General features: G+C 34.7%; 3 protein-coding genes across 3 annotated transcripts; all 3 read right to left on the reverse strand.

The window, feature by feature from the left end:
* Nucleotides 1-5042, reverse strand: LOC135959787 (uncharacterized). Its single transcript, XM_065510858.1, has 4 exons — nucleotides 4859-5042; nucleotides 808-1056; nucleotides 244-580; nucleotides 1-180 (listed from the first exon to the last, which is right to left on the reverse strand). Exons 1-4 carry the CDS (start codon nucleotides 5040-5042, stop codon nucleotides 78-80), a joined length of 873 nt encoding a protein of 290 aa, XP_065366930.1. The 3' UTR covers nucleotides 1-77.
* Nucleotides 5043-6506: 1464 nt separating this feature from the next.
* On the reverse strand, nucleotides 6507-19689 carry Nipped-A (Transcription-associated protein Nipped-A). The gene is made up of 19 exons (XM_065513103.1): nucleotides 19382-19689; nucleotides 19108-19293; nucleotides 18815-19009; nucleotides 18575-18741; nucleotides 18406-18502; nucleotides 18200-18338; nucleotides 17754-18126; nucleotides 17363-17450; nucleotides 17152-17295; nucleotides 16864-17070; nucleotides 16176-16793; nucleotides 12816-16109; nucleotides 12452-12743; nucleotides 12229-12388; nucleotides 9353-12155; nucleotides 8744-9280; nucleotides 8551-8673; nucleotides 7237-8466; nucleotides 6507-7168 (listed from the first exon to the last, which is right to left on the reverse strand). Exons 1-19 carry the CDS (start codon nucleotides 19616-19618, stop codon nucleotides 6596-6598), a joined length of 11463 nt encoding a protein of 3820 aa, XP_065369175.1. The 5' UTR covers nucleotides 19619-19689; the 3' UTR covers nucleotides 6507-6595.
* Nucleotides 19690-21126: 1437 nt separating this feature from the next.
* Nucleotides 21127-23701, reverse strand: LOC135962022 (deubiquitinase DESI2). Its single transcript, XM_065513717.1, has 5 exons — nucleotides 23543-23701; nucleotides 22925-23082; nucleotides 22528-22836; nucleotides 22351-22439; nucleotides 21127-22240 (listed from the first exon to the last, which is right to left on the reverse strand). Exons 2-5 carry the CDS (start codon nucleotides 23057-23059, stop codon nucleotides 22159-22161), a joined length of 615 nt encoding a protein of 204 aa, XP_065369789.1. The 5' UTR covers nucleotides 23060-23082; nucleotides 23543-23701; the 3' UTR covers nucleotides 21127-22158.
* Between the last annotated feature and the right edge of the window lie 1240 nt (nucleotides 23702-24941).

The raw sequence follows: 24941 nt of genomic DNA on the forward strand, positions 1-24941 counted from the left end.
TTTTTTATATTATTGTGTATGTAGTTCTTTATTATAAATCAAATCAATGCTATTTCAACATGTAAGGAAATTTCAATTTATGCGCCTTCTAAATACTTCTCATATAAAATCATTTCCTTTTTGGACAAGTTATAGGGATAATTCAAAGTGGTGGGCACAAATATGTCACCAGTCATGTCGCTGCAATTATTTATTTTTTTATTAATATTTAATGATGGATTTATATTTATTAAAATGACTTACTTGTAGCCACCTTCTCTATAGCCCACTGTAAAACCATGTGGTAAATTCCTTATTGTTTTGCCTCTTTCACACCACTGTGGAGAGTTTTGAAATGCATAAAATGGGAAATCAAACGCATTAATATATATATGCACACACAGACCGTGGCTACTGAAATATGGTTGACTTAGTATAGCCGGTTGCGTGTAACCACACTGACCAAGTCGTATATTTTGATGGCAACTGTGAAAATGCGAACCCTTATCAAGGCTGGAGTAATAACATTGAATATTTTCCGCCGACTCGCTATGATTCAAATAGCTGAGAAAATCAAATCCTGGTCCAGCCATATCACAAACTGTAAGTTACAAAAACATGTTAAGGAAAAATCTATTAAATATACAATGTCAAGTTGTTGGGCAGGTCAGGTAATTTTTGCATATTTCACAAGTTTTTCGAAAAAATTTAATTTATTTGCTAAATCGTGCAAATATATTTGAACTCAAATTTTTTTGGACAAAAAAAATATTTACTGCTTTTTTATGTTTAAGTGAATGTTATACAATACACACATCGTATACTTACTGTCAATTTTGTTTATATTGTATTGAGGTTTCAACATTCGTCCGATCTTTGAAGCTATTTGGCCTCCATAACTAAAACCAAACATAAAAATTTTGCTTGGATTAAAGCCGATTTGAATTAACTGCAAGACTTCTTCATACAAAATCTCACTTATGGGATCGAACTTTTGCAATAATTCTATGTAGGATTTCTTAGACCAGGAACTGTAGTCGACACAAATAATACAACCACCACGATGAAATGTTAAACCTACAAAAAAATAACAAAAAAAAAAAAATACTACTTTTATTATGATATTTTTTATATTTACTACTAACTTTTGATGTCCCTGACCTATAGACTCAAGCCAGAGCTTTGAATTAATTAAATTAATACAATTTGAGCTTAATTCATTAAAATCTTAATTAAAAATGAATAGTGTTGAAACAAACCATTTCCTACTAAAATTCTTAAGCTTAATTCAAAGGCTTTTATTTGAACACCATGAACATTATAGGCCCTAATTTTGTAAATCACGTCACCAAAGTGATATTTATATGGAAAGCAAAAACAAAATTTCAAAAATTTGTTTTTGTTTTATATACAAAATTTTCAAATTATGAAAGCAAATCAACGCTTGAATTTTGGTGCGTTTGTTCTGTTAAGAATTTGTATATAAAACAAAAACAAATTTTTAAAATTTTTGAAATTTTGTTTTTGCTTTCCATATAAATATCACTTTGTGACGTGATTTACAAAATTAGGGCCTATAGTGTAAACAACAAAGTATTTTTTTGTGCCTACAAAGCGTCATATGCGCTGAAGCACACCGATTGCTTACCAAAGCTAATGGTGAATTATATATAGCTAGTAGCTTTTATTAACTATATAAGGCCCTTAAGGGCTCGGTTATGTAAATGAAGAATTAATAAAAAAAAATGTTTTCCATGGGTTTCAACGTGCATGAGTTTGTGCGGTTCAGAAGTGGTGATTTTGACACGGAAGACAACGATTGGCCACCCAAAAAAGTTTCATCCAAAAGCAGGAAATTGACCTTGAAAGACGATTTTGCATGACCGAAATGATGTTTGAACGATATGAAGCCCGGCCAAACAGCCGAATCGACACCAAAGCCAAATATTCATGGTACTAAGGTAATTTTCTTTATTTGGTGGGTGCAAATGTGTGTATCTATTATGAACTGCTTAAACCTGACCAGAAGGTCACAGCAACCTGTACCTATCGAAACCGTAATATTCCATCATAACAACGCTCGACCACATGTTGCAATACTTGTTAAAAAGTACATGTTTAGAATGAAGTAGTTGGGAAGTTTCGTCCAGGCCGTTCCCCGTTCGACTAGTATTTGTTTCGATCGATTCAGAACACTCTTTCTGGGATATGTTTCACTTTATAACAGAGTATCAGGTATTGGCTTGATTCGTTCTTGGCCCGCATTTGTGATTCATACACTCAGTAATGGAATTAAACATAGTTTTCTACCGTTACCGTTAAATTATCGTTATCCCTAAAATACCCTTTCAGCTCAAATACTGTTCTAGATATAACTGTAGCGTTGTCGATATAACTGTAATTAACGTTATCGCTAAAATACCGTTACCTATATAATCGTAAATACCGTTACCTACCTATTCTATAAATTATTTTAAATTATGAAATAATAGTTTGGGGGCATTTACATAATGGCGCATATTCATAAACGATCACCAAGTGTTAACTTTTTTAAGTACCTATTTAAGTTATTCACAATTGGTTACTTTCAGCGCAATTAGTTAGCACTTAATCATGGGTAAAGTTTTAACTAAATGCCAACTAACTAATTAATTCAAAAAAAACAGCTGATTGATGTAATTTTAATACATCCATACAAAAAGAAAATAAACTAGAGATGTGTTTTTTTTTGTCAACTACGTTCTATTGAAAAATTTCATTTTACATGCCCTTTTTTTAATTGATTTATGTACATACAAACTATAACTATAAATTTTGTATGTACTTCTTATAGAACAAAAATAGTTTTTTAATAGCTTTATAAGCGTTTTAATTAATTACAGTATATATCGATCAAAATATTATCGACATTTTGTTTTCTCTACATGTCAAAGAAGTAACTAAGCTAGTTATCTACAACTATCTATGAACTATTTTTTAGTTTCTGTTTTACTAGTTCCGACTTTAGTTATGACTAAGTCATGACTAAAAATCATGGGTATTTTTTGTACTAACAAATTGTGACGTCTAAACAAAAAGCAAGTTTTCTGTTTTTCAAGACATTTTTTGATATTCTGCTTTGAGCTCTTTTCTGATACGATTAAATGCCAAAAAAAGGCAAACATGGTTGACGAAAAAAGGCTTCGTATAAATGCAAGGGGATTTTCGTAGGGGTTTTAAAGGGGAAACAAAAAAAGACAAGACTTTAAATCAAAGTGTAAATGTCACCTTTATTAAAATCTTTAGAATTTAAAATATAATGTCAGTTTATTTTAAATTTTTGTAAATTTTATTATAAACATAAGTCAGGTAAAAATTACAGTTATCAATAAAATACCGTTACCGTAATAACACCAACTGCCGTTAATGCTACATTACCGTTATCGAAATAAGCCAAAATACCGTTATCGAAATAATCGAAATTAGCATTAACGTTATCTTTTCAACGTTTCGAATCGGTAGCAAACTTTGGAATTAATTTATTCAACCTTGAATGATTACATTTTTTTAAATACAAATGTTTTTTTTTTGTTCCTTTACAAAATGAATTAAAGAAATCTATAATGATTCAATAAGGCATTCCTTCTATAAAGTATTAATTCTCAATACGTTTAAAATACTAAGACCCCTTTCACACTAGGCAATTTAGTTGCGCAAGTCTCTTGTGTTTGTAGATGCCAGAGGTAATGTCGGGATAAGGAGAAGAAAATTTTACATGCTGTTTTGTTGTTGGGCAAGAGACTTGCGCAACTAAATTGCCTAGTGTAAAAGGGGTCTAAGGAATTATGCCTAGGAATTAATTAAATGAATTTGATTTTGATTTACGAACCTTTGACTTGAATGATTTTGTTTATTTAACAGGCTCTGGTCTGTAAATCGAGTGATTTCAAAACCATGCGATTTTCAAAAACAAATTGATTTTCTGCAAATCGCATAAAGATTCGATTTACAGAACACCAAATTCGTTTTAAAATCGAAAACGTTTTCTGGTTTCGGTTTACAGAACAAGGGGGAAATTCAATTTGTAAATTTTTCGTTCTTGTGAATCAATCGATTTACTGGAATATATACGCCCCTGTTCTGCAAATCGCACGATTTTGTACATTGAAACAGGTTTGTTTATTTGAAAAATAGTTAAGGACCATATAGAATACATAGAGCGGAAACTCTGCTGTCAAAGACATAACTCAGGGGGGTTACTCTGTATTGCGATGCGAAAGCAAGTTCGATGCGAAAGATAAATGCGATAAGAATATTAGTACTCTGTATCGTCTACGCAAACGCTTTCGCAAAATAAGTTGAAAAATAAGCAACACTGGTACCACAAAATAAACAATAGCGAAATGAAATGTCAAAACTTGTAAATAAAAATATTTTAAACACATTTGTTTGCGATGCGAAAACGGAGATTTTCTTTCGCATCGCAATAGAGAGTAACCCCCCAGTTGTCAAAAACCTAAGTGGTGAGAATTCTTTAGTAAAAAAAAACTGTAAATGTAACTTTTTTGAGTAATTTTTTGATTGAGTTTTTTTCTAGTTTCCGCTCTATGTATATTTCCTCTATGTTAAGGACTGTTTCACGATATCGAAAGAAAAATTAGTCGAAATTTGTTTGAAAACTACATATTCGAAAGAATTTTCATTTTCATTTTTCTTTCGACATCGTGAAACAGGACTTAAATCATTTGGATTCGATTTAGAGAACTCTAAAATATGGCATTTTGGTGTTCTATAAATCGAATTCGCATGATTTACTTGTTTTACTGTCGCTCTGGTTTTAAAATCGCTCGTTTTTGAGCAGGGGCTATTAATTGTGCTGAATTTAAAAGTGTACACTTACGTTCTATTAATAGAGGTATCCATTCGGTAGCATAGCAGCTTTCGGTCCAGCCATGAAAAATGAATGAAATCTTTTCATTTACACACGAATTAATAATGTGGTTGTAAATCTGATAAGATGATTCGATGCCCGGAGAATTCTTTAACAACTCCTTACCATTTCTAAAAAAAAATATTGAATGCATGAATAAAAGACATGGACGTTTCTTTTTTTTAGACAATGCGCCAACTTATATGAGAGGAAGTCATCGTGTAAAGACCACCTACTTGTAGTATATAAAGTATAAGTTCTTTTGCACACTGTGTTTACTGTGCTGGTAATTGTTTCTAACTGCAATAGGTAAATGCCTAGAACCTTTTGTCGTATATTGAGATTTAAGAGGTAGTATTTCATTAATGCTTTTACTACTCGTTTCGAGCGTATCGTTAAAAATGTCAAAGTTCAGTTGACCTGAACTATTAGGAATATTAAGACCCGACCATATTAACACATATATTAGTGTGTAGACAATCACATAGTTGTTACTAAAATTCTTCTCAGTTAAATTCTTTAAAATACGCATAACACTAAGCATAAAACAATGTAATGAATGGCCTATGTCACAATGATGCTGGTGATCTGCTCATGAAAGCATCTCAGAATGAACTAAACATCATTGAGAAACTGAAAAAAAGGTTGTGAAATTATATTGAAATATGTATATGGTAGGTAGAGCTACTACATCTCTTCTAACTTATTTACTTTTTTTTCGGAAGAGAAAGTAATTTATTAATCTTACAACAATGATTTGGCCATATTTAGCTATTGACTATTTCGTAAATACTCTAATATGGGGAATTGCAAGAGTAGCAAGCAAATAAAGCATTTCTGCCAAAGAAAACATTAATCAACTCATTAAGCGTTCGATATTCTGTTTATATTCTTCGTATTATAATTATTTTTTTGGGGAATTTACCATCATTGAAAGATTGTCATTGAAAAGTTACTGCTGCTCACTCAACAACATGTGGCTTGACTGTATGTGTATTTCTTTCTGTGTTAACGTAAAACATGTACAAACATGCATGCATACATACTGTACGTGTTTGTGTTTAAATAGTGTATCTGTGTGTGTGTTGAGTGTATCTATGTTTTTGTAAATAATAGTAAATATACTACCTTCATGTGTATGTACATATGTATGTAGTTGTTAGTACTCTTTACTTTTTAGCAATCAAACAAAAGTTATGTTGTTTTATGCTACTAAACTAAATATATTTATATACGAGTATAAACTAAAGTGAAGGTGGTCAAAACTTGTTTTGTTTCATCACTTTTGAAAAAAAGCTTTTTTTTTCGTGAAGAAAAATTTAGCTAACACTAGCTAGACAAAAAAGAAATAATAAAATTTTAGAGAGGTAACAATGCATCGATTTAAAAAAAAAAAAACAAAAAAACAAAACTACTACGCCAAACAATACGATTATCATTGCGAGCGAGTATAACGAACGTACAATGTAGAAATAGGGGTTTTCCTTCGGTTTTGCTTGGCTCATTTTTGCTTAATCTTCAGCAACTAGATTGGCCAACAAAAATCTAGTAAATTCATTTCTTTTCTTTTAAATTTGCATTGCTTAGCTTCTTATACTACATAAAGTAAATATTTCCATTTCTGTTTAAAACGATTTGAAAATTTATTGAATTCCAAAAAATAAAAAGTAAAACTAAAATTAGGTTGTATATTTTTTTTGTTGTTGTTTAGAGCCATGGATGCCAGGCGGGATCCATGCGACATAAATTATCATGATTTGTTGCCTGCTGCAGCAATATAGAAATTTTCTTCGATTCTATATTATCGAAGTACGAGATCGTTGTTAAACGATTTAGTATTGCATTTACGGCCTTATTCACTAAACGTATCATATTTTCTGTGATATTTTCGTCAGTCGTTGCATCTTCCATGGCGTCGATGGGTTTGTTGTCGCGCATGCGTTTCTTGTGCAGGGCAATGATTTCATCACGTAGTATGGTTCGTAATATAGATGTGAGCTTGTAATTGGGGTGTACAAAACAGCGGGCTGTTGCGATGATGGCAGCGGACAAGGGTCCCGAAATGCCGATATTTGTTAGAAATTCAGCAATGTTCGGTGTTAGACGGAAGGGTACTGGACGACTATGATCCAATTCCTCCTTATCATCGTTAATATCAAATTTAAAATAGGAGACATTCATTAGGCCCGAGTCTTGGTGTATGTATATCATGTCTGTATTTAAGCGTGTCAAATGCAAAGCGTATTCACACAAGAAAGCCAATGCCATTTGCAGGGTCATCTGTTGAAGGTAAAAATAACAAACAATAATCATATAAATTATATTAAATATATGTTTTTAGAACTTACCATTTTTCGGAATTGCCAAAAATCTGTGGCGGAAACAAAGGTTTTAATGGCCCACTGTTTAAATAGAGTCTTTGGCACCATTTTAGTTTGTATCTCCTGGAATATATCGCGCAGCATTGCATGCGTTATTTGAGCGCCCTGTGATTGCACCTCCGACAATCGTTCGTAATACTTCATGATTGGCAAGTCATGTTCCACGTCCATTTTAGCACACGTACTTTTGTAGATTTCATACAGTGATATGCTAGCAGGATTGTCTTCAGCTAAACGCATTTGTGGTGAGATGGGTACAACGCGCGGCACGGTAATATTGAGAAAACGTCGTGTGGTCTCCTTTTGCTTTTCCAAATAGTAGTTAAGCATGCGCAGCAGTTGTAGAACCCTTTCTTCACGGCGGGCATCTCCTAGTCCTGTGTCGATAACAACCAAATAGGGATAAATTTTACCATTGGTGCCTCGTATGTGTAGACGTCGAGCTGCCGTATTATTTTTTTGTACAATCTCCACCCTGGGCATAAATCGAGAAATCCGAATGTGATAATGAGAAGAGGAGGGTATGAGGAATTCGCCCGGCAACTCGACCTCGGCTGTTTTTTGACTAAAGTTGGACAAAAATCTACATTTGTCTTCGATTAAGAAGGAAGTCGGCAGTTTTTTGACCTTTATCTCTAAAGCCTTTATCCAGGACTTTAGTTTTGTTATCAAATTGTGCAGTTTCATTGAGTCGGGTTTCGTGAAATCAAAATCGCGTGTAAACTGTTCTTTCATCATTTGGAAAGCAGGATCTTGGAAAGTAACTTGGGCCCGGCGGGCCAATGACTCTGATGCTGCCGAATTGGATGATGATGATGCCACCGATCCCGGGATATTTTCAATACCAATACCAAATGTTGAACCCAATTTCTTCACAAAATGCAATGTGTGTGGTGTAATGGTGGCCTCGCTTACCGTACTTCTCGTCTCGAATGCGATGGCGTAACATTTAATTAAACCCTGTCTTAATTGTCGTAATACTTCTTCTGTCCAACTCTCTCTAAACCAGACCATTTGGTCAACAATACCCTCCAGTGAGCTGAGTATTGTGGGGTGTATTTCCCTTTGGACATGCATAACTTTAGAGCACCGCCACATTGGAGGAGTAGCCTTAATGGGATTAACCGATGTAGGTCCAGATGATGAAGATGAGCTCGTATTGGTGAATACCTGGTTCATATTATTTTCAAGATTTTGCTGTTTTTTGATTTCGCAAAATATTTGAAATGTTTTAGAAATATACATTTTAATTGAAATGAATAGGAAATCTCTAATACTTACGTGATTTTGAGGTCTGCCAGAAGCCTGCTCAGCAGTCTTGTGTTTTTCTCGTTGCTCGATTTTCAAAGTCAAATAAAGAGTCCGTATGGGAAAGTAAACAGCCTGCGGATATAAACGTCCCACCTATAAAAAAATGTATAAATTTTAATTAATGAAAAGAGTTGGTCTGGTTAAAGGTGATTTTGAAATTTACATGGCTTAACAGATTCAGAATAACACTTCCATCATATTGGACTAGGCAGCACAGCAACTGTGGTATCCATGGAAGCCAGTAGGAAGGAGGTACGCCAACCACATACTTCTCGAGAGTGCCCATTAATGTGTTGCTGGAGTTGTCGTAGGACAAGAACCACAATACTTTGGCTAAGTATTTTCGAGTCTTGCTTTCGCTCTGGTGGCGACAGGCGTGCAAATAGCACGTGAGTGCACTGACACCCAGCGCAATTTGTTTGTCGCGCAAGAACATTTGCTCCATAAAATCACCCCACATGGCCCAAGCCTTGGTAAGGCCATCGTGTAGCTGGACAGCAGCACTAAATGCTTTGCCTGCTTCTTCGGAACGTCCAATTTTTGCCAGTAACAAGCCCTTCAGGGCATAGAATTCAGCATTCATTTCAGCTGTAAAATATTTAAGATTTGTCGACTCAATCACCTCCAAAGCTTCATTAAGATCATTACGGCCAGCTGAAGAGGCTGTTTGAATGTAACATTTAACCTGTTGTCGTATTTTCTGAAAATCAAACAAAACAAAATTATATAGTTGACTTGCAATTGCATGTTCCTGTGTGTAGGAGAATATTACCTGGAAACAATCGACAATGGGAACGGATGGTATGGTGTAGATGCGGGATAGAGTTTCCTGACATACGCCAGTGAGATTATGCTTTCTGGCTATTTTGCCAAAATAAATAATAGCTTGTGCCGATGCATGCACGCCGAGCATTGTATTTCCTTGATCGGATTGTTGCTCCAGATGCTGAGTGATAATCTGATAGTGATGCTGTCGCCAAGTGAAAATATCTGACCAGTGCGATAGATCATCAGCGATAACCGGCAAACGATTTCTCCAAGTTTTCACAATAGCCTTCATGTCATGCAGTGACGTATTTCGGGATTGCAATAGACCCTGATGTATTTGGCTGGCTTCGTGTAGTTCGATTATTTGTTGGGCAGCCTGCAAGTACTGCAGGTGTATGTGCGACACAATATGCGGTAGCCTGCCCCATTCGCGAATGCATAGGCCTGATGATATTTCTACATATTTCTCGACATTGGCTAATTGCCTTTCTTCGGGATGGAGAATGGCTAAAAAGCCCTTGTAGAGATTAACCTTGTAGCCGAACTGCTTCGAATAGGCCTGTTCTATTTTAAGTAAAGCTTTTTTCATGAGACTCCAGTCGGGTACACGCCAGGCACTCTCCATTATAAGAACCTCATGTTGCTCTCGATTAGTCTGGGCATAATCGAGCAGAATGTCCCATTGATTAAGTTCCTTGGCACATCGTATCCAATGATGTTCCCACAGCATTATTTCACTGTTCATATGCGAGTTGCAAATGCCATTCGATAAGTCCTCCTTAAATTTCGACATTGCCAAATCGTAGGCGCCCTGGGCCTCTTCGAAAAAGCCCATCTGTTCATAGGAAATGGCAACATTTGTTTCGGAATATTGGGCATATTTCATCCATAAACCAGCCCACAAGTCCTCTTCATGCATAGCTGAATACATTTGCGACAAGGAGTCGTGTACGGTTGTTTGATTTCCATTGCTGTCGTGTGCACTGCTCTCGCTAAAGTCCATTAACGAAGCGGCATGATTGACGTTTTGCTTTGCCACCATTTCCTCCAGTACAAGAGTCATGCGATGCCAAAGATTATGGGCCTTTCCCAGGTACGTACAGAGGTTGGGAGGAATGTAGATTTTTGGATTGCAATGCGTCAAACCTTCAACAAACGTATTTATAGCGCTGGGGGAGCAGTCCTTTTGTATAATATTTGTGCCGGATGACAAAAATGGTATGACTTCCTTGACAATAGTGTGCTGCTGATCGCTGCTGAATATCGACCATATGCGAGGGAATATCGACAGCCATACACTCTCCGCTAAACTGGTGTCCATGTGACACAGCTGCGATGTAGCCACGAGCAATTGGTCTGTCCGGATTTTCCGATTTTTTTCCAAAAACTCAATTTGCCGATGAATCAATTTGCATATTTTCACTTTTCTTGCGGGGAGCATGCGTTCACTGTCCGGTTGATCCGGCTGAGTGTTTGTAAAGTCCAAGTTGACATCGACATCAAACTCTTCATCTTTGTCGTCTACACCATGCGGCATATCCATACAGTCGGTTTGCGACGAAGTGTATATAACGAACTGGCTTTTATCTTCGTTGTCGCCCATATTGATAATGGAAGTAATGCTGGGAATTTTGTGCATGTCATTAGCATTCTGAATGTGGGTCATTGTATTTGCGGTTAAGACCAACAACTCGATGCATTGTTTAATCCAATAATGAGTGCCAATTGAGTCCCATGCTTGAGAGCATATAATGTACAATAAGCGATCGTGTAGACGTCTTCTCATCGAGGCATCGATAATCTCGAAGAATTTCGATCTAATTGCCGGATTCTGACTTCTCAGTCCCGTTAAGAAGGCACCTTCTAGTTTAGCGCTCAATTCGGTTTGCTTCAAATACTCGTCCCTGTATATGTAGTTAATCATTTCCAAGAATTGTATGTGCAATTCACTTTCATCCGAGAACTTCTTTTCGACGTACTGCATTAGTTTCACAAGTAAAACGGATTTCTCACGTATCGAGGGTATCTGAACCATCGAGTTTTGTTCCTTTACTCGGACCCAATCGTCCAACATCTTTATAATACACTTCATTATCTTAGTGTCCATACTCTTTTCAATCAAATTCACTATAATGCTACCAATCAGAAGTTTGCGCACCTCCACACTCATTATAACGATGCGATTTTTAATCATATCCAAGGACAATATCAGCAACTCCAAGGACAAGTGATTATTCTCCGTTGTCGGATTGATCGATGTTTGTGTATTGTTTTGCTGTGCTATATGCTCCTTAGTCAGTCGATTCAGTACCCTTATAAACAGAACCATTAAACGATCAATATACTCAGGATTGTTGGCACAACAGGCCTTTAAAATCATCAGTGTTCCAAAGAGCGATGAGGGATTCGGCTGCGGACTCTTCTCGTACAGTGTTAAATTGTCCACAATCATTTTGCTAATAGCACTATACAATATCTCAAGCTCATCGTTTTTGTGCTGTGAATCCGGTGGAAAGATTGTCATTAAGCGTGAAATAAGTACGTGCATAAGACGAACGATTTTTGTGTTTTGATGTATAATACAGGCAGATAGGCCCTTTTGTATGGGTCTAATAATGGCCAGTAGTTGGTCTGGTTTCATAATATTGGTCAAAAACGTTAGGAAATCCAAGGCGGTACAAATGTTATTGATATTTGTATGAGGAGACTCGATTGTGGCGAAAATCTTATCCATCCAGTTTAGCTTCAACTCAAAAGGCTGTGGCCAAACATCCGGCCGCATGGCAGTTCTAAGCAGGATTATGCATCTGAAGAAAGGTTTACATTTAATTACTTACTCATATCAATTCATACAACTTGTGAAATTATTTAAAAACATACCTTCTGGATAAATTATCTCCTGAATTGAGAATAGTGGGCTGGCTGTCATTGACTTGACAGGCCAATCTTATCAGGAAATTCAAAACTGTGTCACAGTGAACTTTTCCTATAGAACGACAACTTTCATCCACTTTCGTGCTCAAAGAAGCCTCACTTGCACCTAAAATTATAAAAAAAACATATTCGTTAATTAAAACACTCGTTGTAATGGAAAATTACTTACTACTGCCACGAACGCTGTCTGTTTGTAGTTTCTTTCGTTGTGATTCATTGAAATCGTCACTGGAGGTTCTTTTAATAGCGGACTTGTCATCCAAGTCGTCGTCAATAGTAGAATTTAACAGTTTGCTTTTACTTTCGTCATCTTTAATGCGCTGCAACTCCCACTTGATAATGACCTCTGCCAAATCGACCGATAGTTTTTTGTGCTCCAATGAGGCATTGGGAGGAAAGCCTAAGCGTTGCATATAGTTAACCAAGTGTGTTACCAATTGATGTCTTACGGGGAAATAAACCTATTGGAATTATAAATAAATTAAAACTTAAATTTTAATTAACTCTAAGCAATCACCCACACACAAACATACCTTGTAATGGCGAACAATTAGTTGTAAAATGTGGAATAATTGTTGCATTGAATGGCCTTCTTCGACAATTATTTTCTTGGTCCAGTGTGTGAGCATGGTATTGCCATCTTCCATGCGCAGAGGCATGGCGGGTGTTAAAACGTCCAATGCTTGGCGCACCACTGGTCTAGCCTCCAAAGCATGACCTTTCAATAGTGAATGAAAGACCTGCAACACAATTTTCTTGTGTATTGCTAGGCGAGCTATTATGTGGGCCAACAGCAAATGGCCATGATAACGAGCCGTAGGATCAACCGAGTTTTTACTCAAGAGACATGGCCAAGCGAAAGTCATTAGTCTTCGTAGTTTGTTGCCTTGCCTCTTGTTATTGGCATCGCCGTCATGGATATGTTGGGAGGCTCTCTCGACCAGAAGGCAGGCAAATTGCAGTAAAGCAATTCTAACGGCATCATCGTTGGCGTATGGCTTGTCTGGATCAAACACTTTACTTATAAATACCGATACGATATTGCTGTCGTCCTCCTGGAACGGAGTTGGTGGTGCTCCGATTAGTTTATTGCCCTCGCCCTTGTCAAAACTGGCTACGAAACACGGCACCAAAATTGATGTTATAATTTTCGCTTTCAACTCCTCCGACAGGGAGACGTTGTTGAAATTCTCAACAAAGTAGAAAAAAGCCTGGCGTTTCCAATAGACCGTGTAGCTTTGAGCAACTGTGTTTTGTAGGAAATCTCTTAGGAAATAAAAGTCAGGTATGAAATGTAAACACAGAGCTCTAGACAGTTGAAAGAGTAATTCGATTTCATTTGTGTTGAGCGAAAAGTATTTAAGCAAAATCTTTCCTACCAAGTGCCACTTGTAGCTGATGACATTCTCCTGGCAACTATTGCTCAAGTTGAATTGCCACAAATGTTTGAGGCAGTTGATTAACTCCGTTTGCGTGGCAATCCACTGATCATCGTTCTCCATTACTGTGTACACTATTTTGATGGCCTGTTCCTGGGCCTCTTGCTTTTGAGCATCGGACATAACCGTACTGTCGATTTGAGCGCCACCTATCAGCCTTATTAGACCATTAATGTAGGACTGGGTCTTGAGAACATTGTGGAATGGCTGGCCATCTTTATGCTTCAATATATGAATGAAGAAACGATTCCACTGATCATCAATTATATAGATATCGGAGAGGAAGTAGTCGACTGTCTCGTTGGGAAAACGCATAAGGAATTTAAGAAGCGGTGCTCTATATGGTGAAGAGGATTCAATCATTAGATTCTTTTCCGTCTGCAAAACAAGTTGACATAGATTCTCAATATATTTCGGAGTGGCGGCCGTAATTTGATGGAACATTTCTATAAGGCAAACAACTTTCTGTTCATACTCGCTTCCCCGGATGGCAGCAAAAAAGTTGCCTCCTTGTTGACCCTGCTTGCAAATTTGAATCGAAATTTCTAAAAGTTTTCTGCAAAGCTGTAAGATTTGTTCGCTCAGTTTCTCGTTGAAAATTTGGGGAAATAGTTGAGTAAAATAGGACAAGCGTTTGGTAGCCGTCAACGTTAGATTGCGATGATCGCCCAGCGTCAATAGTAGCGGTCTTATACAGTTGTGTATCTCCTTTTTATCGATTTGTATGCCAGCATTAAATCGTTTCATGCACTTGAAAGCGGCCTCCTGAAGTTCTGGCTTCTTGTGTTCCATTAGTTTAAATAGAATGTTGATAATTTTGTCCTTATGTTGTGTGTCCGTAATGTAGTGACAAGCTGCTAAGGCCTTTAAAGCACTAATTCGCAAGGGTACCAAGTTGGTGACATTTTTGTAGCAATCAAGTTTCATGAGCGTAGAGTCCTCAGCTTCCGACAGAGTGATTAACTCGTGAAAGAAGAGTTTATGATAGCTGTTGGTTAGATTGATGGTGAAAAGCCTAGGCTCCAAAGTGGTGCAAAAAGTGTTGCCTTCCATTAAACCAATTTGAGCATTGACCGGCTGATGTCTAAGCAAGTGTTTTTTTGGTGGTATAATATCTGCCAGCACCTCCTTGTGCGGGTCCATTACTTCTGATACCGTGCGGTTCTGAAGTGTGGCAATATATTTAAGCGATGCCATTGATTCTTGGCGTACCAACGTATTTGGACTTGTTACTTGCCGCACCAGTTCATGAATGACATCGTATATGGCTTTGTTCTTAATGGTGCTGATATCGTCATTTTCTTGATCTTTCGGTGCCATACACAGATCGAGCAAAGATCTCAAATTTGTTTTCGCTATGTAGATGGCACCATTGGACACTTCGCCTTCAAGGTCCATTAGAACGAACATGAATGCTTTTACAAAAGAGAAGAGATGTTGGTATAGCGAACGCATAGAGAAATGCTGGTACAAAAACTGAATGGCCTTACAGCCACCAACTTTGGCATACCAAGGTCTTTCATAACAGAGTGCCGTCATCTTCTCAGCTAAATATTGCATTAAGGGCAGGCGACAGGCTCGTTCCTTACTACCCAGGATGTTAGCAGCGGTATCTAAAATCAACCCTATACAAAGTTGTCCCGGTTTACACAATTCCTTCTCTTCGTGTCCCATGCATATGGCCAAGGCATCGATTAGCACCAACGGATCAATGCCATTGATGGAGTAGTACTGCTTGTAGGGAAATGGTCCAGCCTGTTGTGCTATAGCAATCATGGTGTAGTGACGAACCACAGCCACCATAACTGGAAAAACGAAATCTCTCAAATCCTTGGTCGCCGATGCCACGAACATGCCAGTCAAAGCATTTTGCAAAGTTTTTCGTGCCTGGAAATCTTCAATCTTACTTTGACTCACTGGCATATTTACGATGTTATTGTCGAGAAAGCTGGGATGTAGAAAGAACTTTTGTAATGTATGTTTTTCGTCGTCTAAATTGATGGAAGCTGCCAAAAAACAACGTATTACTTCCCAACTTTGGCGGCGATAAAATGAATCTGTGGCATTTGAATTGAGTGCAGAGAAAGCCGTTTCTATCGCTTTATCGATCGGAAACTCTATGGGTCTTTCCAGCTCCTGGAAGTAAGTCACTACTGCCGTAGGTTGGATTTCACTGTTGGCATATTGTATATTTTGTGGCTCTGTCATCATTTTTCGGTTGCCACCGCCAAATTTTCCCAGGACACGAAAGGCAACCAGTGCTGCGTTGTCTTGGTTGCGAAGAGTTTTCCAAAGAGCCTGCATAAGAGCTGCTCTAACCGGCTGGATGTGGTCATACAAGAAATCTGGTTGTAAATTATCCACACACAGTTCTAGCGTTCTTAAGCCCTAAAAACAGATGTGAATTTTAGTGTAATTCATGTGAAAAATTTGTTAGCAAATTTGACAACTTACCTGGCTGACTAACGTAGCAGAGCCGTTCAATGCTGAGACAAGAGGATCCATCAACATTGGCAAGTAGGGTAAAAGTGATGAAAGTCTCACCGGCACTGTCAAGCATAGTTCAACGAAAAGATCTTTCATGTGTTGTTTGTGAAAACCGCTTTGTAAACGATTTAAACCCTCCAGTAAATTTGGCAGCAAAGGCAAAAATTCCTGATACAATAGATCGTGCGAACCACCGCCAATCGAACGAAACAATGCCCGCAATAGCAGGAAGTAATTGTAGGGCTCCTCTGCTGTTAATGCCAATTCCATTGATTGATTGACTATATTGTGTAAATGGGGTTTCAGCATTTGTTCGTTCTCTACCGGAAACAGGCTAACACTTCCAAATACCAGCTTGAATAGTCGCAAATATAGATTAGATCTCTCCACATTTGTGCCCATTTCATGCATTTTTCCCAAAAGGTATTCTACCAGCACCGTTGCAAACAATGGTGATGTAGTGGGGTTGGCCAAAAATGAATTAGCTACTATCTGCAGAGAGGGATTTTTGTGTATCCGTTCAACCATAAAATCAATAGTTGTGGCAAAAACTTCTTGAAAATTTTGCGAGTGCATCATAATAAACTGAATAATAGAACCAAAACATAGATTAATTAATTCATTGATTTATCTCCATTTCATTTTTAATACTTACAATACCACTGAAATGTTCCAGGACCTCCTTTTCTTCTTTCGTGCGTGGTATAATACCGGACGTTTTTAGCTGATTAGCTGTTGATGTGTTAATCGAATATATGTCCAAAGCTTCCATAGCCCAATGAACCAAATCAATATATATACTAACTTCATACGGTTGGAAGAGTTTCTCTTGTTTATTTTTAGTAATATCGACTGAAGGAGACTTTTCAAATTAAAATAACGAATAAAATTTATTAATAAAATAAGAAATTTGGTTGCAAAATATTAACACTACTATACTAACCTTTGAACTAAGAAATCCCCATGTTATTGTTTTAACTCCACCAACTAATGTTTTCACCAAGCTTCGATATTCCACTATATTAAGAGAACACAGCATTTGGTTTCCGGCCAAATTTGTTTTTGAAATAGGATCTGCAGCAGTGTCCTAAAAACAAATATAGAATATTTTATTTTGAAATGAATTTTTACTTCAAGACTCAATCAAATCTTACGTTTATATTTTCTTTATTATCCAATACCGCGGTAGATGAGGATGTTGTGGATGCTGGTGAGGTTAGTGAAGCTGTAGTCTGGGCTTTTCTATAAAAAAAAAAACAGTTTAGTAGATTTAAATAATAACAAGTAGGAGAGCTATATCTTTTTTAGCGTTCATCAAAATATACTTTAAGATAAAGATTGAAAATAATTTTTTGGAAAAATTTTTTGGTAAAAAAAAATTTTCGTGAAAAAAATGTTAGTGAACAATTTATTTGGTGAAAAAATTGTTTTTGGAAAAACAAAAAAATTTTTTTTTTCCGATTTTGTCCCATTATCGTTCCGAATTTCTATGGTCGTTGGGAAGGTGTTTGAAACATCTATCATTAAATATACATATATACTTACAATCTTTGTGTTATGCTGGGCAGCGTTATTTTAGCAATTGTTTGAAATTTATAAACGAAAACTTTCAACAATGTTGTCAATAAACTACGAGCTTTAATCGGTTCCACCTCACTGTGATGCCGAACACAATCGACAAGATTTAACAATAGCTTACAGGACATTGTCTGTATGCCGGTGGCCAATGATTCGTCATGAACGTTTTTGGAAAATAATTTAATGGCTTTTTCCAACACATCCAAACTTAAGCTTTGTCGCACATGATGGGCCAAATCAGCCAATGTTGAATAAGCCAAAGGACGTATCGAATCCAAGGTAACACCTTTGCCAATCAACAAGTCTTCATCGAATAGACGTTCAATTGAAGGTATGAACTCTAGAATTGTATACAAGGGGATAAAATTAGTCAATTACTGTAAATGCATTTAAATGGTCTTGCTCGCATTTACTTTGTCTCAAGTCTGTGGCAAAAATATGTCTAGCCGCAATTAACAGCTCCTTTCGTAAATGTGCCGCCTCTTTAGGGCACAGATGCATTAAACTTAAAATGCCACTTGTTACGGCAGCAGAATGTGTCATAATTGTTTCCTGAAAGACACATAGCAACATTTAAATTTTCTCATGCAATAATTAAATGTTTAATAAAATAACTCACCTGGAATAGCCTTACGATGTAGGCTAAAAAGGAAAGCGTCTTTATTTGAGCTCCCATAAAATCAATAAATATTTCTTTATTGAAATATTGTGAATTTCTAAAAATAAAATCAATTAATAATACATAGTTTGATTAAGAAATGTTAATAATTAATGTATATTATTTATACCTATGAACCATCGAGGGCTGCAGATTAATTGTAGTCATTATTAGTGGTATAAATTCGGATACTTCTTGGTGTACTGCGTTCTTATAAATCTGATACATAAGAACGACTATGATGGGTAATTCTTGCAATACCCTTAATGATAGCATGCCTCTGGGCAATAGATTATACTAAAAGAAGATGTTTGTTTATATATATGTGGGTTATTTATTTATGTATGTGAAAAAGAGTAGATGGAATTACCATTTGAAATGTTACAGAATCTGTTGGATTTTCCACATGTATAGATTTAATAGCATATGTTTCGGAAAGCAACTGTTCCATATTGAGTTCTTTCAAATCTTTAATTCTGATTTGCTGGGCTGGTTCAAATATTTTGTTCATATGATTAGGCAGTTCTGTGTAAATCTTCTTTACCAAAGCCAAAAACTGTTGGACCTAAAAATAAGAATTTAATGTAGCCAACTTATTAAAATTGTATCTTTCACAGAAAATATTCTAGTTTTAATCTAAAAATATAGGCAAATGGTACTTACCTCATTGTTAAATGACGGCCGAAAGTTTTTATGCAACTCTATAATAATCCTTAGACAAACGAGCACATTTTCCTCATTGTCGATTTGTAAAATTTTTAGCATTAACGATATTATTGACTTTACGTGTTGCCTCAAATTTTCACTGATAGGCAGTCGATGTATCATTTCCAAAATTAATTTTCGCACCTTAAGAAACAAGTAAAAAATTAAGAATAATCATCATAAAATGTGGTATTAATTTCACAATGATGAAAATTACGCATTGTTTGCCTACCTGATGTGCCTGGTATTCTTGTATAAACTGGGGTTCTCCATCTTGCAGAAAATGCATAAACGCCTTAAGGGAATGTTCCAAAAATGATGGATATGATGAGCTTTGCACTACCACTTCGAAATGTTCACTCAATTCTTGGGCGGCTCGAAGTTTCTTGTCGTCGGTTGCTTTAGCATCTCCCAATATTGTTACGTAGCTTCGAAAGGTGTTTAGCTGGAAACTTTCACTGTGAGCCATTTTTATTTAAACTGTTTTCTTTTTAACTCATTTATAAAAATTTTCTTTAGATTTTCAATTTATTTTTTCTAGCGTAAACAAAATGTGCAACAAAAATGTTCAGTTTCTGTCACAACAAAGCGTCTTGCAAAAAACATCTACAGGGTGTCACATATATTTTGTTAATATCGATAACAACTCTGTTGTAGTTACAGTGGAACATTGAGTTGTATTTGTTAACACTACCAGACTTTATTTAATTTGTATTGCAATTTTAGCAAAGCAGCGATAGAAATTATGTTGTCGACTTTATTAAAAGAATTTTATTAATTCCAAACCATATTCTTCGAATAATTAAAATTTTACAGATTTTTTGGTAAGCCAAATTAAAATTTACTTTCAAATCATATAATTAAAATTTTGCCAAACAAATATATTAGAAAATAAATAAATTTTTGACATTTGTGAAAATAAAATATGTTGCGAATTCATTCGTTTAGAAATTTTTTTTCATTTTATAAAAACTAATCACTTAAGGCCGTATTCATAAACAAATTTTAAATTTAAACAACATTTTAAAATCAAATTTTGTATGGAAATTTTGATTTAAAACATTGTTTAAATTTAAAATTGTTTCATGAATACGGGGGTTAAAATTTTCTCCATTGAGAGAAATATTAAAATTTTTGGAGTAAATCTGTCATCTGGACATAAAATGTGTTCACATTAAGATTCCTTTCACATTACCTTTTTTGATTGGGTTCTTACTGATTTTGCTGAAAACAATTCGTTTTGTTGCAAAACAACGTTTTCGTATATAACCCAGTTTATTTCAAAAATTCTTCAAAATAAATAGTTTTGTGTCATCCTTTTGTTTAACTTTCTGTGTTGCAGCTTATGACAAATCTGTGCCGACCAAATTTAACGGACGCCGGTCTGGCGGTGATAAAAAACAAAACAGCTGATTACTTTTTTTCGTTTTTTTGGTTCTAGCGCCTGTCAAAGCTTGTATTTCAATATCTACATATTCTAGATTTACTAACAAAATATTTATTTGTTACAAAAATAAGATAAGCCCCCAATATTCAACTATCTACACTATATTCATTTTTAATACACATTTAATTTTTCATTTCTGTTTTTTGACATTTGTAAGAATTCGTTTACTTTAAGTTCGCGATGGTTTGACTTTATCCAACATATTCCATTCCTATTAAAATTTTAAAAATATAATAAGCTGAATATAGTCTAAAAACTCGATTAACAGAACTGATTTAATACATACTGATTGCATTAATCAAACATTTTTCAAAACTCGACTTTTCGAACTTTCGAAATTTATGAAAAGTCGACTTTTGCTGTTTAGGAAAAGTCGATTTTTTTTCCACATTTCATCCTATTGTTGTAATATACAAAATTTATGGTTGCTCACTTTATTTATTTAGCCCACTTTTCAAATGTTTAACTTTTTTCGCACCTAAAATTCGAGCATCGAGATTTTAACTTTTTTAAATAAAACAACCAACAGATTTAAGAGATGAATTCGTTTTGTACTTGTATTTGTATGATTCTAATAGAATATCTTTTATTTTTCGTCTATACAATATAAATTCAAACATATTATTTATTTTTCGACACCACTTTTGAGAAGTAATGGCAAGTTGTAAATAGAAAACAAAAATACATAATACAATTTATATTATTATTTATAAGAACAATAGATGATGTTGGTAACCATAATTTATGTGCGTAACAAATGAAAATGTTTTATTTTATAATTAATAAACTATCTCCAGTTTGGTATAATTTGTGATATTTTTTTGTTGTTGATAATGATTTTAATTATGTCTAATAAATGACAAACTCATCACAAACCAAACTACGGAAAATTCTTAACATTTTTGTTTTAATATTTCGATTTCGAATTCATGTGTAATACAAGTGTTTTTTTTTATATGAAATAAAACTTATTTAAAGAGAGTTAGAGAGGGAGTTGAAATAAATTGCGCTTTTGAGCAGAATAAATAAACTTCTCAAAATACATTTTATAATTTTTTGTTAAAGATAATGAAATATTAATAAATATTTCATATGATAACATGTTTTTTTTTACTATAATTTTATTTTTTGTGTTTTATAAATGCTCATTGTCATTGCAATGCTTTTTGGTTTTGCACGAATATTTTTCGTGTAAAAATGAAACGATCTAATTTCAAAATTTATCCACAATTTAAAATTTTATCGTAATTTTAAACAAATATAGAATGCAAGTGCCGATGATCTTAAATAATTAATTACATATTTCTATTTATCTATCGTTATATCGTTAAGTTAACCAAATTACTTTTCTAAAATTTATCAATCTAAATACAAAATAATATTAAAATTTTAAAAAATAAGATAATTGTTATATGCAAATATGTATTAGTGTTTGTTTGTATGTATGTGTATGTTGTTTGTTTGTATGTAGTATGTGTTGTATGGTTGTACGAGTATGTATTTATATAGTACAAATTGGTGCAATGTTTCGATTATTGTTGTTGCCCTGAACATAACCTATTTCAAAGCGGACTATGCTCAGAGTCATCTCGTTCCTGGATAGCCGTTATGCTCTGCTGTAAGGCATTCGGAGTCAGCCATTCTCTGAAAATAATAAACAACACATATTTAGAAGGATTCTATAATTGAAACAAAAAGTCGACTTTACGACTCTTTAAAAAGGTCGACTTTTTTAAATTTTTGATTACACTTACTTTGGCAAGCATCTTTGCAAAAATGGTACACAAGAACTAAAATGGGCTAAACGGTTTACCCAGCTGGGTATTTCTTGGCCACAAAGGATCTGTAAAACGTAAAAATTTATATTTGTTCATACAAGAGAATAGTTATACAAATAATGTTTAGTTTGGAAAAATTACACACACACACACCTGAGTAAGAGCACTGGAGAAATGATTGCAGTTGTTGTTCATTAGATGATATCGGTCTCCTCGAAATTGGTTACCCAATTCCTCCACAATACGTCTAACTTCTTGGTACGTAAAATCTGTACAGCCTATTTGTATACTTTGTCTAAACTGAAATTGCTCTCCTAATTCATCATGGTCTCTGGGAGTGATTTCAAAAACGCCAGTAAACGGAAATGGATGGCCGCCATAAGCGAACTCCGTTCCAAACACTTCTACGCCAGAATGAAAAACACCCAAACCAATTGATGTCGTGTATTCGTTAATCCAATACTGCAAGATAGAAAGAAAAACAACCCACACCATATTCCATTAACATACATAAATTAAATTAGGTATTAAAAATTATTATTATTCTTACCATGTCGTATACATTTAATATAACTGGTTCTCTGTTACCAGTGTTGGAGGGCAGCAATTCATCATTTCCACTGTCTTTCGATATGCCTAGACAACTGGGAAATGGCAAGTTGCAAGGAAGACCATTAGAAAACATATTTTGTTTTTATTTTCTATTGACTGGAAACACAATGAAACACATATTAAATATTTAATGTAGTTCCTGTTCATAGGGAATTACGGAATTACACAGTACCACTCACTCACTAATCTACTACACACAAGAACTATCATCAATTAGTTTTGTGTGCATAAAAAAAACAAAGTAAAAAAATCAATGCTACATAATAAATTCAATGCAATAATAACATATGTACGTAGTATGTAAATATGTATGTATGTATATACTGGTTGGCACATTGTAAATTGTAAAATAATAAGTAATTCAACATAATATATGACAAACAAATCGCATCAAAACATTGATCATTCATTTACGCATTTCACTTTCAATACTATCAATTTATGTTTAAACAAAGACTTTTTTTATTTTATTTTTCTCCCATTCTTGAATAATTCTTACGACAAAAAAAGATATGTACATCAGAAAATAGACGTCCAAAGATTAGACAACAAATACCTTGGAAAATATGATTCGATCTTAAAAAAAATATGAAACAATTAATTGTTTCAACTATAGCGAATTATTTTCTTTAAACACAAAACTCCCAACAGTATCATTCAAAAAAAATTTATGTATCACTTTGCAATAAACATGGAAAAATGTTTATTTTTAGTAAAATTGTTGTTCAATTATAAATAATTTGGTATTGCTATGTACAGGGTGATTCTAATATTCAATATTAGTTCTTGCTCAGTGCTTTTTGTGTGACATATGAAGTCGTGTATTATTTCTCTCATGTTTTAAAATAAAAACAAACCAGTTCACAATAATTTGTACGCCCTTCACAATCAGAATATATAAAAGTTTGTTGTTGTTGTAACAGTTTCGCTGTTGTTGGAAGTTCTTCCCTGGGGAAAAAACTTTAGGTTGATACGGCTGTTGCTAAGTTGACAATGTTTGACCGATTGGGAATCAGGTCGTTCCGTTAAAAGTTTGTCATTCCATTTTGTTAATTCTACATTTTCCATTTGCTACTCCATATGGTATTCTGCTGGTTCGTTATAAATAGCGGAGTCTATATACAGATTTCCATCTGTCTGTTGAATTCAAATTTTCGTAGGCACCAATATCGATTTAGCAATCGATATTGTGCCATCGATTTTTCGATAGCTTTTGGCATGAGAAAAAAAATTTCCACTACGACATCTCAATCAATAGATAATAAAAAAACATTAAAAATAAAAGTAAGGAGCTAATTTGGTAAATCACGTCACCAAAGTATCTTTATGTGGAAAGCAAAACCAAATTTTAAAAATTTGTTTTTATTTTACATATATACAAAATTTTCAAATTATGAAAGGCAAATCAATGCCTTAATTTTGGTGCTTTTGTTCTGTTCTGAATTTGTATATATGGCATGATATCAACACATTTTTGTCCATACAAATCGACCCACCCTAATGTACATAGTCATTGAAAAAGTTATCCAGCGATATATGTGACGGCTTACAATTAAAATACACAATGGGACAATTTCATGGAAAAATTCACAAACATCTTCACAATTTTTTTCACCAAACATTGTTTGGGTAATTTTCCTTTTTTGTATAAAACTAAACTAACCTTTCGATTTTGGTAGGTGGAATTTTATTTTTATGTTTTATTTTAGTATATGTTTTAATTCAAATATGAAATTTATTTTATATATTAATATTGTTACGAAATTGTACTTGAATTCAAATATAACGATTTTAACGGCTGATTTAAAGTTGCATAATGCTTTCAAATAGCAGTGCCCAAACTTTAACATATCTGTGGGCATTATTAACATTGAATAAAAGCTTTCAGTTAACCATTGATCGTAAGTATGGCAACGCTGTTTGCTGCGACCGTATATTCGAATTTATAAATGTGT

Source organism: Calliphora vicina, chromosome 5 (assembly GCF_958450345.1).
Source record: "Calliphora vicina chromosome 5, idCalVici1.1, whole genome shotgun sequence".
Lineage (NCBI taxonomy): Eukaryota > Metazoa > Arthropoda > Insecta > Diptera > Calliphoridae > Calliphora > Calliphora vicina.